This window comes from Haematobia irritans, chromosome 1 (assembly GCF_050003625.1).
Source record: "Haematobia irritans isolate KBUSLIRL chromosome 1, ASM5000362v1, whole genome shotgun sequence".
Lineage (NCBI taxonomy): Eukaryota > Metazoa > Arthropoda > Insecta > Diptera > Muscidae > Haematobia > Haematobia irritans.
In genome coordinates, this window is record NC_134397.1 from 195,567,002 (window position 1) to 195,582,101 (window position 15,100).

Genomic DNA, 15,100 nt, shown 5'->3' on the forward strand with positions numbered 1-15,100 from the left:
TCAATTTAATAACAAGAATATTTTTCTGCAATATTTTTTTTTTTTTTTTAACAAAGGCTATGTATAGATTTATTAAAATATATTCTCTTACATATAGATATAATAATGCATAATGATACACGTGACATAAGTATATATGTATATATATGTGTATGTGTGTGGGGATGTACACATTCTTATATAAGTAAATATTTTCCTAAATAAAAAAGAAATAATAACTCTCATTCAATGATTTGTTAAAATAAAAATGAAAAATAAAGAATTTCTATAACTTATTCTAAATATACAGGATTATTGTATCTACGATGAATTGGTGTTAATCGATCTAATTGAGAATAGTTTTGTATGTATTCGGGAAGAAGAGGACAAAATTCGTCCTCTTCATATTCCGGCAATGATGGCAAGTATCTAATAGGCAGCAATAATCACTACATGGAATTAACGATGGGGGGCGGAAGAAGTATGTCTATTTGTAGGGTGTTGTATCCTATAAAAACTAGAAAAGGTTAATGTGAGAGAAAGAGAGAGAGAGAGGGAAAACAGAGAACACAAACAAAAAATCGAAACTAATGCCTCTTATGGTTTGGATGGATATGGGTGTGGTGAGTATGGTTTCTGTAGGTGTCTTAATGATTTATGAATTTCTGTTGTTGGGAATTATTTGTAATTTTGTTGAGCTGGGACGAGAACTTGAGGCTGCCGTTATAGGTTGAGACGACACCGCTGGTACAGTATCCGGATTAAGAGGGGGAATCTCACCACGGAATGGTACAAATTGTGGTGTACTTCTTATAAGCTGTTCCAATTTCGAAATACCCTGCTGATTGCGGCCAAAGAAACGGGCTACCGATCTATCATCTTCTGCTTCCGAGTCTAATTTGGGAGGTAGAACTAAAGAACTGTCCATAACAGATTTACCATCATAGGCTATAACCGATCCGCTACTCTCCGCATTACTAGCGGAAGGATTTTCACGATTGTCTGGAGGTAAGTAATAGGTATCAATACGTTCGGCTGCCTGAGCTTCAGGTTCGGTACCATATTGTCCATCTATGTCGTATAGCTCGGCAGAGTCCTCATCCAGTTCTTCACTTTGGTCCATGTCAACATCGTCTAGATTTTGTTTGTTATACTTCTTGAGTTTGTTTGGCAAAGGCTTTTCCGCAGTAGTGGTTGTTGAAGCAGTGGTAGATTTTAACTCTGCTTTTGGTAATTCTTGAGGTATAAGCTTTAGAATTTCAGATGGAACCTCAGGGGGATGTTTAACTTCATAGTCCTCTTCATCTTCTTTCGGATACTCTTCCACCTCATATTTCTGGCCTTTTAAGTATTCCGACGAAGGTTCCTTGTCTTCCATTTGGTCTTCTGTCACTGGAATACTTGCCAACTTATGATGAGTTGGTTTTAAGACTTCTTCAATTTTATTTCCATAATGTTCTTTAATTTCCTCCTGGGTATACTGCATCTCTTCGGATTCACTATTGAGTATATCCTCTAGAGTGGCATTCCTTAATTTGGCTGTCTCTGGCAATGAAGATGACTTCAACATTGAGCTTATGGGTTGATTATATAAGGAATCCTTAGCCAATGACGATGATACACTGGGATGGGTGGAATGCAATTGCAGACCAGATGATTTGCGTATGATTATACTGGCATTCGTACTATCCGGGGGAGATGGTATAAACATTGGTTCAAAGTTTTGAGTTTGGGTTTGTTGAACTTGAGCGGTCAAAAATAGAGTATCCGATTCCATGGCTTCATCAATTTCCGAACCTGGATCTTCACGACGGTTGGCCATTTGTTCCACAACCTCTGGTGGTGGCATGGGGCCATCAAGCCTTAGTATCGGTTTGAATCCACTTTCTACAACTACGGTGTCGGGTTTGAAGCCTTCATTAACGGCTGGCCTCATGGCTGCAATATCGGCAGCAGAGGGTTCATCTTCTGCTTCATGAACATCGAAGGGATTTTTGAATGCCCCCAAGGGAGCCAAAGAATTAGGCGCAGAGGTAGGCACAGTAGTGGATTTAGTCGATATCGCCAATGGCATTTCGTAGGGTTTGACTTTTTCTGTGGTCAAGGGATGAGGGACTTTGTGTGTTGGAATTGCTGGTTTTACTTTTTCACCATGGATTTTGTTTAAGACCGGTTTTTGTAACGATGAACCTTGTGGCTGGAGATCTCCATATGGGACTGGAATAGCAGGTTTCTTTACATTGTGATCGGTTTTGCGATGATTGGTGAGTTCTGTGGGCTGACCTAATAGAAGAACCGAAGCGGCTAAGGGTTGTAGAGGCAAATGAGTGTCCTTAAAGAATGGTCTCAGTATACTTGGCATAGGTTTGCGATAATGATTCACTATAACTGATGGCTGAGGCAATGGGCCATTGCCATGCAAAGCCATACCACCAGGTGGAGGGTGTCGCGGCAAATGCTGGGGCAGAATGGGTTTTGACGACGAGGGTACTTTCTTTAGGGGTCCCGGAAATGGTCTATGTCCTGGCAGTTTTACTGGATGAAAGAGTGGAGCATTAAATGGTGGTCTTAAAAATTCCGAAAGCCCAATGGTCTTTTGAGGGCCCGAAAACGGCAAATTCCCGCTTATATTGTGTGAGGCAACAGTGGCTGCCACATACTGGGGCATATGTATATGGGGTGTCTGATTAATGTGCTGAGATTGTGAAGCCAATAGTGCCGGTGATAAAGAATGTTGTTGTTGTTGTGGTTTACTAATGGATGATGATTGTGGTGCAGATAATGATGGTGGTGTTGGTGCTAATGAGGATGATTGAGATTGTAATGGGTGTAATGAGTTATGTAATGTGTGTAAATTAATTTCGCCATGTAAGGTCTCTGGTTCGGCAGTCGATATGGCTGGTTGTTGTTGAGGCGGTCCCAAAGGGTTATTCTTCGAATATGAGGTACTACCGTCTAATTTGGAATTACTCTTGACTGCTGGCAGTGTGGACCCTTGATCTGTTGTTGTGGATGACGCCTTTTGTTTTTGCCTCAATATGCTATCCTCGAGAGCCTCAGCAGCGCGGATGCCATCTGAAATCAATTTAGTAATTTCCGTTGATTTGGTTATTTCAAAAGTTAATTTGGGCGGTGTTCCATTCATATTGTGATTCTTAATTAAATCTGATTGGTGTTTTAACAAAAAATTATCGTTGTGGCTGACCTTTGTTTCATGACGTATCGACTCTTCGGCTTCCAACTCATCATCCCCATCACGCACAGGTGCCGGCACACGCACCGAATGTTTTTCCGAACCCGCATAGCGGGCATCATCACAGCTATCGTGCACATGAATCTTCCATCCCAGGTAGCGATGAGTGAAGCAATGATAGTAGACGGTGTCGGGAGTATTACGATCGGGTTTCCAGGTAATCACACCAGGCTCACCGGGATCACACTTCAGGGTAAGGGTTCGTTGATAGGCTCCAAAGGATTGATAATCATCGGCTGGAGGACCATCAACATTCGGAGTCCAGTTACACAGACGACCAACACCGGTCGGTGTAACTTCACCCGAACGTGAACGATGTACACCAGCAAATATACGAATATTCTAGAAAACGATTCGATGGGGGGGAGACCAAATTAATCTGAGTCTTTTTTCAATTCTCAACTTACCTTCTTTTCTTCTTCACGTTTGTGTTCATAACCTCCCACAGGATCATCGGTAATATAGAATGGATGATATTTGGCAGGAATTTCGGGATTATTACCACCTTCTACAACGAAGGTATACGTCTTGCCACGAACCACATGGATTTCGGGTATAAGAAGACCATTAATGAACCAGGAAATACCCCAACCAACATGGCCTGGTGAAAGGAATATAGGGAATTATGGGAAAATCTTTAAACCAATGACCAAATGGACTTACCTGTTATGGCTGAATAACCATGCTTTCCTCCGGTTGGACCCATTTGAGCATAAAATACTCCATCTTCTGGTTCATAGCACTGAATTGGTGGAATTTCCCAAGCTCCATTATCATTGGCCACAGGTTTAGGTGTGGGCACTGGTCTTCTTTGACCCAATTGATGATTGTTCTCCACTCTCCTATTGGGACTTTGTAAGGCCTGAGCTCTATTATTATCATAGAATTCCTCTTCGGGAATTCCTCCATTTCCTGCTGGCTTAGATGCCGGTGGATAACCACGTTCTCCATCGTCATCTTCCTCATCGTCTTCCCCATCGTCCTCTGATCCAGGTTTTGATCCTTCCGGTGTAGGACAATTCCATGTAGGTTGGCGTCCAAAATCAATGTAATGAGTATTCTTATTGAAATGGGTGTGGAAGGAAGTCTCATTGCGTTCATTCAGTGGCCCAATACCCCATACAATAGCCTCGAAACCATTACGTGATATAGGCAAATCTAATTTATCTGTAGCATTTAGAGATCTTTGATAGGTCACAATGGAATATCCATTAACCATGGCAGCATTTAATAAACGCACTGAATTTGTATTATCCTGGATGTTTACATCGGGACAGGAACCACGTTTGCCAGAGCATTGTGATTTATCGCTGAGGTAATAATCGATGGCATAACCCTTGCCAGTGTCCTTTTCAACCCAACTGACAACAACATCGGAACCGATCATTACACTGCGATCCTTATTGGGTGAAATACCAAAGGCCATATAGTGATTGTCTTCTGCGGAAAATAAAGAGATGGAAATTATGAAACTAAAACAATAAATAAAAGGGTTCAGTAAAGAAAATGTAAGGTTAACAATACGAGTACAAAAATCGATAATCGAGTTTTCGTTTAATCGAAAAGTCGATTATCGACTTACGATTACAAAAATTTGTTTGTTTTTCAAACTTTTTACTACAATACGCTAAATGTACTTCGTATAACATGACTTTCGCGTGCGCATCATAAATGATAAATTCACCTATGAGTTATGGGTTCAATCCCAGTTTCGACTGAACACCAAACTGTTTTTCAGCGGTACATTACCCGCTCTCTGTACACGGATAGAAAAAATTACGTTCCAAAATCGTGAACAGATGGTAACAAGATGAAACGAAAACGTTCACGAAAATCAAAACGAAATGTCCACTGGCGTTTACGATTTCATGAACGGCTTTCGTTTTTCTTTGGTAATGAAAAGTCTTAGGTTAGGTGGCAGCCCGAAGTATCAGGCTCACTTAGACTATTCAGTCCATTGTGATACCACATTGGTGAACTTCTCTCTTATCACTGAGTGCTTCCCGATTCCATGTTAAACTCAATGACAAGGGACCTCCTTTTTATAGGCGTTCCACATTGCAGTGAAACCACTTAGAGAAGCTTTGAAACCCTCCGAAATGTCACCAGCATTACTGAGGTGGGAGAATCCACCGCTGAAAAACTTTTTGGTGTTCGGTCGAAGCAGGAATCGAACCCACGACCTTGTGTATGCAAGGTGGGCATGCTAACCATTGCACCACGGTGGAAAAGTCTTAAAATATTCGTTAGACATTTTATGGCAACTCCGTCGGTGGTGCTGTGTGCTAAGGCGTCTGTTAACGCGTATGGTGAAGGCAATCCAAGTTCGAGAATCGGCAGCGGACTTTGTTTTTTTTTATAAATTCGTAACCATTACGTTTTCAGATCATGAACGCTGATTGTTGTTTTGACAACACATGGTGTCATTTTGTCGTTGTCAGATTGACACCGTCCGTTTTCCGTTTTCTCGAAGTGATTTGAATGTAAAGTGGAACGACATTCGGACTCGGCTGTAAAAAAGAGGTATTTTGTCATTGAGCTAAACCTAGTGATAAGAGAGAAGTTCACCACTTTGGTATCACAATGGACTGAATGGTCTAAGTGAGTCTAAGTGAAATGACGGGTCGCCACTATAGCTATCCTAACATTGTCTTGTTTAACGACTTTCATACTGGTCGAACGTGGTTTTTGATGGGCCTCGTCCATGTGCCTTCTAAATGTTAACCATGGAGGAAAAGATTACCAAAATGAGACAGTAGGAATTTCAAAAAATTGCGCAAAACATATCTGCACGTTATGTTTGTCGGCTCGAAGATAGCTCACTCAGCATCATATGCTGCCAGAGAGTTTTCGCGTCGTTTCTTGGCACTTGATTGACATGGATCAACTGGTGCACACTGTAAATCAACGAACAGAGATCTACACCCAGCAAATGTTTTCCTAAGAAAGAGAAGACTATTCAATAAGGCGAAAATGTAATGTCCACTAAAGGGTGATACGGTAAAAATTTGGTCAATATAAACTTGACGTATTTCTTTCATTTTTGCATTTAAAAAACCTGAACACCCCTCATTTTGAAGGTGTGTGTGTGTAGAATGTTGCTCCTATTTTGATTTTGGAATTCACTCTTCAGATGTCAAAATGCCGTCCAAGCAAGAAGAGCAGCGTATCAAAATTTTGCTCGCGCATCGCGAAAATCCGAGCTACTCGCACGCAAAGCTGGCAAAATCGTTAAAAGTTGCCAAATCAACCGTTACAAATGTAATTAAAGTGTTTGGGGAACGTTTGTAGACAGCCAGGAAGTCTGGATCGGGGGGAAATCGAAAAGCGGAAGCCGCTGAGACGACAAAGAGAGTTGCCGGTAGTTTCAAGCGAAACCCTAACCTCTCTCTCCGAGACGCCGCAAATAAGCTGGGTGTATCGTCTACAACCGTGCATCGAGCCAAAAAACGAGCCGGACTATCGACTTACAAGAAGGTAGTGACTCCAAATCGCGATGATAAACAAAATACGACGGCCAAAGCGCGATCCCGGAGGCTGTACACGACGATGCTGACGAAGTTTGACTGCGTGGTAATGGACGACGAAACCTACGTCAAAGCCGACTACAAGCAGCTTCCGGGACAGGAGTTTTATACGGCAAAAGGAAGGGGAAAGGTAGCAGATATTTTCAAGCACATAAAACTGTCAAAGTTGGCAAAGAAATATGTGGTTTGGCAAGCCATCTGTACCTGTGGCTTGAAAAGCAGCATTTTCATAGCTTCCGGGACTGTCAACCAAGAAATTTACGTGAAAGAGTGTTTGAATAAACGTCTGCTGCCTTTCCTGAAGAAACACGGTTGTTCCGTACTGTTTTCGCCGGATTTGGCATCTTGCCATTACGGTAAAAAGGCCATGGAATGGTACGCCGCCAACAACGTGCAGGTGGTTCCCAAGGACAAGAACCCTCCCAACACGTCAGAGCTCCGCCCAATTGAGAAATACTGGGCTATTGTCAAGCGGAACCTAAAGAAGACCAAAAAACTGCTAAGGACGAGCAGCAGTTCAAGGCAAACTGGCTTTCTGCGGCGAAGAAGATGGACAAGGTGGCTGTACAAAATCTGATGGCAGGTGAAAAGCGAAAGCCTAACTGAATATTTGTCCTGAATTTTATACTAATTGAACTTGAAAAAGAAATTTAATTTGATTTTTTAAATAAACGATTTCACCGATTTACACGCGTTTTCCCTTGACCAAATTTTGACCGTATCACCCTTTATTTTAAACGAGTCATAAACTGTGATCCACATCGATGACCTAACTATCACCGGACGAAAATATGGCAAATTATAGTGTTGATTTCCCGCGATGAATTGAATAAAAACGACTCAAATTGGCGAAGACAGAATTTTCGATTGTCAGCTTACTTCTCCCGTGAATTGGGCTACGAACTTCAGTCTCAACCACCGAAATCTGTTCATTTTCGATTTGTGACAATTCAGTTCCGTCTCCATGGCAGCAATGACCTTCTCATCCCTTTTTTCCCAATTTTTTTTTCTTTATAGCCTACGTACGTAGTGTACCACCGTTTTTTATTAGTCTTAGTCTGAGTATCTATACGTATCGATCTAAAATATCAGAGGGCACATGCAGTGGTATTTGCTCCAAAGAGTTTGGAATTGGAGAGTTTTTTTAATTTAGACAGCGAATGTAGCATATCTGAGGCGGAGAGATTCGCTATTGCACAAGTAACAGAACTTCTATCGATGAGGCCTCTATTTCCATTGATAGTCAAGCAGTGATAAAGGCCCAAAGCCATATAAACATAAGGTCGAAGATAGTCAGCCAGATAGCTTACGGTTCTTACTGAAAATCATAGTGTAACTCTGTCCTGGGTTCCTGAAGGAGCAAATGTACTTGCTGAGGGAGGAACACCAAATATTTGGCGATGCACAGAGGTGAGTCTGTTAATAGGAATCATAAGAAGATATAATACTCTGGGAAAGCACCTGGTAAGGATTGACTTAACATATGATGATATTTGTTGATGATGTCTGGCCCCTGAGGCTGCGAGTATCCAGCATTATCTTTTAGAAGAAACAAAATACTGGGTTCTTATTACTTTCAGACTACTAGCGATTTGTGAAACTGCAATCCGTGGAGTACACTCGCTTTAATCAAGGCCTCTGGGTGAAGGATCTAGGCAAATCTAAGGGACATTATACAAATATGATGGGATTAGCCTGAACGGATAGTGTCAGTCACGAAGAGAAAACGAGTTAGAAGGACCTCAATGGATTGATTTTGCCCACGAATATTTTCTATTATTCTAGTGGTGGTGCATATAGACTATATGGAAAAGAGATTTATTATTATTTATTATTATACCCTCCACCATAGGATGGGGGTATATTAACTTTGTCATTCCGTTTGTAACACATCGAAATATTGCTCTAAGACCCCATAAAGTATATATATTCTGGGTCGTAGTGAAATTCTGAGTCGATCTGAGCATGTCCGTCCGTCCGTCCGTCTGTTGAAATCACGCTAACTTCCGAACAAAAGAAGCTATCGACTTGAAACTTGGCGCAAGTAGTTATTATTGATGTAGGTCGGATGGTATTGCAAATGGGCCATATCGGTCCACTTTTACGTATAGCCCCCATATAAACGGACCGCCAAATTTGGCTTGCGATTGCTCTAAGTGAAGCAAATTTCATCCGATCCGGCTGAAATTTGGTACATGGTGTTAGTATATGGCCTGTAATAACCATGCAAAAATTGATCCATATCGGGTTACTTTTACGTATAGCCCCCATATAAACGGACCCCCAAATTTGGCTTGCGATTGCGCTAAGAGAAGCAAATTTCATCCGATCCGGCTGAAATTTGGTACATGGTGTAAGTATATGGTCTCTAACAACCATGCAAAAATTGGTCCACATCGGCCCATAATTATATATAGCCCCAATATAAACCGATCCCCAGATTTGACCTCCGGAGCCTCTTAGAGGAGCAAAAGTCATCCGATCCGATTGAAATTTGGTACGTGGTGTTAGTATATTGTCTCTAACAACCATGCCAAAATTGGTCCATATCGTCCATAACTATATATAGCCCCCATATAAGCCGATCCCGGAGCCTCTTAGAGGAGGCTCCGGAGGTCAAATCTGGGGATGAATTTTGCTCCTCCAAGAGGCTCCGGATATCAAATCTGGGGATCGGCTTATATGGGGGCTATATATAATTATGGACCGATATGGACCAATACTTGCGTGTTTGTGAGATACCACATTCTAACACCATGTTCCAAATTTCAACCGGATCCTCCGATCCGGTTGAAAATTGCAACGTGGTGCTAGTATAAGGCCGCTAATAACCATGCCAAAATTGGTCCATATCGGTCTATAGTTATATATAGCCGATCCCCAATCACACAAAAATTGGTCCATATCGGTTCATAATCATGGTTGCCACTCGAGCCAAAAATAATCTACCAAAATTTTATTTTTAAAGAAAACATTGTCAAAATGTTATTTCTATAGAAAATTTTGTCAAAATGTTATTTCTATAGAAAATTTTGTGAAAATTTTATTTCTATATAAAATTTTATTTCTATAGAAAATTTTGTCAAAAGTTTATTTCTATAGAAAATTTTGTCAAAATTTTATTTCTATAGAAAATTTTGTCAAAATTTTATTTCTATAGAGAATTTTGTCAAAATTTTATTTCTAAAGAAAATTTTGTCAAAATTTTTTTTCTATAGTAAGTTTTTTCCAAATTTTATTTCTATAGAAATTTTTTTCCAAATTTTACTTCTATAGAAAATGTTGTCAAAAATTTATTTTGTCAAAATTTTATTTCTGTAGAAACTTTAAACTTAATCACGTCATATCCAAGGACAAATTGGGCTATGTTAGGAAGTGGCAGCCCTATATCGCAAGCTCACTTAAACTATTAAGTCCATTGTGATACCCCAGGTAGTGAACTTCTCTCTTATCAATGAGTGCTGCATGATTCTATGTTAATCTCAATGACACGGGACCTTCTTCTTACAGCTGAGTCCGAACGGTTGGTGAAACCACATTGAGAAGCTTTGAAATCCACCGCTGAAAAACTTTTTGGAGTTCGGTCGCAACTGGGGTTGAACCCACGACCCTATATAGGCAAGGCGAGAATGCTAACCATTGCACCACCGTGACTACCAAATTGGACTACGAACTGCAGCCTCATCCATCGCATTCTCTTGCTTTAGGAAGTGCGAATTCTTATGTCGATAGTTGCGAACATCCATCAATGACATCTCCGAGGCGAAGATCCCGTATACACGAAGACCTCGTATACACTTTTTTTCCCAAAATGTTTGTTCTTCTCGACTAAGTACTTATATTGCGCAACTTCGCATAACCCGACTCAATATTGCAAAACAGGTACTTATATTAGGTTAGGTGGCAGCCAGGGCTGTGGAGCCGGAGTCGGAGTCTTGGAGTCGGAGTCTGAAGATTTTGCTGGAGTCGGAGCCGTAAAAATTTTGTTCGACTCCGACTCCGGCTAAACCAATTTTTTTAAAACACTTCACATTTTTGTAACTAAGAAAGTTTTTACGCAAATTAGTTTCCATTGCGTTATTCATTCGGTCAATGTACAGCATGATTGTAAATGAAAATCAACTTCCAATTACGGCTATCTTTTTATGTTTCCTAGAATGTTAGACTAGCAGATGGGCTGGATCGATCCATTTTAATGCCCATATCAATTTATTTGAAATATTTCGAACAATCGAAATTATTTTTTTTAATTTTATTTTAAGGCCATATACATGTGTGGAATATTGACAGAAAATTTTTTCAAAGCTGTTTTTTATAGAAAATCTTGTCAAAATATTATTTCTATAAAAAGTTTTGTCAAAATTTTATTTCTAAAGAAATATTTTTTTTCTATAGAAAATTTAGTCAAAATTTTATTTCTATAGAAAATTGAGTCAAAATTTTGTTTCTATAGAATATTTTGCAAAATTTTATTTCTATAGAAAATTTTGCAAAATTTTGTTTGTTACATAAAATTTTTTTCAAAATTTTATTTCTATTGATAATTTTATTTCTATAAAAATTCTATAGAAAATTTGGTCAAAATTTTATTTCTATAGAAAATTTGGTCAAAATTTTATTTCTATAGAAAATTTGGTCAAAATGTTATTTCTATAGAAAATTTAGTCAAAATTTTGTATGTGTAGAATCTTTTGCAGACTTTTATTTACTACACAAAAATTTTGCTAAAATTGTATTTTTATTGATAATTTTTTCAAAATTTTATTTCTATAAAAAAAAATTGTCTAATTTTATTTCTATAGCAAATTTTCTCAATTTTTTTTTACTGATGCTCACTGATACTCACTGCTATAAACAATGTATTCAAAATGTTATTACTATAGAAATATTATTTTCTATATAAAATTTAGTCAAAATTTTATTTCTATAGAAAAATTAGTCAAAATTTTGTTTCTATAGAATATTTTGCAAAATTTCATTTCTATAGAAAATTTTGCAAAATTTTCGCTGCCAAACAATTTTTTTAAATTTTATTTCTATAAAAAATTTTGCCAAATTTTATTTCTATAAAAATTTTATTCAAAATTTTATTTCTATATATGTGGTCAAAATTTGATTTCTATAGAAAAAAACATTGCCCTAAATTTGAAATATAGAGTTCAATTGTCATATAATGTGAAATTAAGACCTTTTTTGCACACATAAATAAATACGATACCACTTACGGTATCCCTACAATAGAACTACAAATTAGTGGTATTAAAATGAGATTTAGTTATATTACACGGAGTCGACTCCGGAGTCGGAGTCGAGCTGATGAAAAATGCTGGAGTCGGAGTCGAGCAAAATAGGCTCGACTCCACAGCCCTGGTGGCAGCCCGATGTATCAGGCTCACTTAGACTATTCAGTCCATTGTGATACCTCATTGGTGAACTTCTCTCTTATATTAAGTACTTATATTGCGCACCTTCGCATGACCCGACTCAATATTGCAAAACACAATTGAACCACTGTTAAACTGTTCATAACATTACAATCTGTAACATTCTCCAAAATGGGAGAATTGCATGCCTGTCATTATCATCATTATTGCGATGACAACATCTATATCATTAGGCTACCAGCTATTACTGGTTTTTGAGTGATGCTAACAGAACCGATAAATTATTTCCCCGCTTTGGATACAAGTCTAGCTTAGTCAGTGAAGTCGTAAGAAGATGTATGACATGATGGTGTTTTGCCAGTTTCATTTACACTTTTTTTCTGTGCGTATTCCATTCAAGAGAAACAGTTGCGTCCATCAATTAACAAAATTACTGTTAGTTGTTTTATGTTATGGTGTTTCTTAGTCACTGATATGGAGATTTCTAGTTTAAATGGTCGCTGATAAAACAAACATAAATCTCTAAGAAGTTCAATAAACGGAGCACAGTATGTTGTGACACAAATTACTATGGTAAAGTGACACACTTTGGAATCTTGTCCACGTAACTCCTTTGGCCAATTTGGTGATGCCATTTCTGGCATAGACAAAACATGTATGTTGTTTGAAAATTATTGCGATACTTTCATTGGATGGTTTGTGAAGAATGTATTTCGCAATGTATTGCATTAATTTAAACTAAATAAGAAAAATAAATTAAATTCTATTGAAAAGAAAATAAACTAATTTCATTGTACGGCTCATGTTCCAGTGATAGATCCGCGAGTTATGAATCGTCGAGAACATGCAATCTTGAGACTTTACGAAAAGTAGAACAAGCCTAACAGCCTAACCCCCATATGTGTGGGCAACTTGGCACCTCAAGTCAATGTCCCAAATTATAGCCATTGACAACAATGTTGTGAAGTATGAAGTGTCTTCAGAACAGTGATGAATGGCTCCGGGCTCACTCTGGGACAAGCCTGACAGGAATTGGATCCATGGAGGTAAGTCCCACTCGTTCTCCGAGAGGAGGTAGAGAATCTGTGGCTTCGGGAAGGAAAGTTCTTGCGCCATCCGGGAGGAGGCTTGAAGATTGCTCACTCCGGACCAAGCCTGACAGAAACTCCTATAGGTGTTGGTAACTTAGCACCTAAAGTCAAGGGTAATGCTACAAGAATGTGACGAGGATGAAGTGGCTCCGAGAGGAGGCAGAGAATCTGTTTTCAATTCAAACTTATTAAAGGTGTAACGAGAGTAATATAATGGTCGATGGCGTCAGCCAACCACAAAAGTGATTATGAAAAAAGTTGAAACAAGTATATACGGCCAGGCCGAATCTTATGTACCCTCCACCATGGAGGGTACATAAGATTCGGCCTAAATTGTGTTTTCTAAATTGTGAGTTAGTCCATACTCGACAAAAAAGGTATGTATAGGTAAGTCTACAAATAATTACGAATCGATATGGACTTTTGCACGGTACGTAGAGAGCCAGAATTGAAATATGGGGGTCGCTTATATGGGGGCTATATACAATTATGAACTTGATATGGACCAATTTTTGTGTGATTGGGGATCGATTTATCTGAGGGCTATATATAACTATAGACCGATATGGACCTAGTTAGGCATGGTTGTTAACGGCCATACACCAAATTTCAACTGACTCGGATGAAATTTGCTCCTCCAAGAGGCCCCAAAACCAAATCTCGGGTTCGGTTTATATATGATTATGGATTGATATGGACCACTTTTAGCATGGTTGTTAAATATCATATACTAGCACCACGTACCAAATTTCAACCAGATCGGATGAATTTTGTTTATGGGGGCTATATATAATTATGGACTGATATGAACCAATTCCTGCATGGTTGGTGGATACCATATAAAGGGTGATTCTTTTGAGGTTAGGATTTTCATGCATTAGTATTTGACAGATCACGTGGGATTTCAGACATGGTGTCAAAGAGAAAGATGCTCAGTATGCTTTGACATTTCATCATGAATAGACTTACGATCTGCCACAACGTCGAATTTTCAGTGAATGGGCCCTAGAAAAGTTGGCAGAAAATCCGCTTTTTTATCGACAAATTTTGTTCAGCGATGAGGCTCATTTCTGGTTGAATGGCTACGTAAATAAGCAAAATTGCCGCATTTGGAGTGAAGAGCAACCAGAAGCCGTTCAAGAACTGCCCATGCATCCCGAAAAATGCACTGTTTGGTGTGGTTTGTACGCTGGTGGAATCATTGGACCGTATTTTTTCAAAGATGCTGTTGGACGCAACGTTACGGTGAATGGCGATCGCTATCGTTCGATGCTAACAAACTTTTTGTTGCCAAAAATGGAAGAACTGAACTTGGTTGACATGTGGTTTCAACAAGATGGCGCTACATGCCACACAGCTCGCGATTCTATGGCCATTTTGAGGGAAAACTTCGGAGAACAATTCATCTCAAGAAATGGACCGGTAAGTTGGCCACCAAGATCATGCGATTTGACGCCTTTAGACTATTTTTTGTGGGGCTACGTCAAGTCTAAAGTCTACAGAAATAAGCCAGCAACTATTCCAGCTTTGGAAGACAACATTTCCGAAGAAATTCGGGCTATTCCGGCCGAAATGCTCGAAAAAGTTGCCCAAAATTGGACTTTCCGAATGGACCACCTAAGACGCAGCCGCGGTCAACATTTAAATGAAATTATCTTCAAAAAGTAAATGTCATGGACCAATCTAACGTTTCAAATAAAGAACCGATGAGATTTTGCAAATTTTATGCGTTTTTTTTTAAAAAAGTTATCAAGCTCTTAACAAATCACCCTTTACTAACATCACGTACCAAATTTCAACCGAATCGGATGAATTTTGCTCTTCCAAGGGGCTCCGGAGGCACGGTTGCCAGATTTTTTCGAGAGA

The 15,100-nt window shown here is 39.1% G+C and overlaps 1 protein-coding gene across 3 annotated transcripts in view; it reads right to left on the reverse strand.

Moving 5' to 3' along the window:
• The window catches only part of Skel (DM13 and DOMON_DOH domain-containing protein skeletor), a 57,869-nt gene continuing 42,769 nt past the window's right edge, over positions 1–15,100 (reverse strand). For 2 of the 3 annotated variants that reach the window (XM_075292473.1, XM_075292472.1), the window contains exons 7-10: positions 3,896–4,672; positions 3,640–3,833; positions 3,185–3,574; positions 2,872–3,054 (exon numbers count right to left, since the gene is read on the reverse strand). In XM_075292473.1, the coding sequence (XP_075148588.1) occupies positions 3,013–3,054; positions 3,185–3,574; positions 3,640–3,833; positions 3,896–4,672 (1,403 nt within the window). In that variant the 3' untranslated portion in view covers positions 2,872–3,012. Of the gene's footprint in view, positions 3,575–3,639; positions 3,834–3,895; positions 4,673–15,100 lie in introns of all 3 variants that reach the window. The other variant, XM_075292474.1, reaches the window with a different exon arrangement.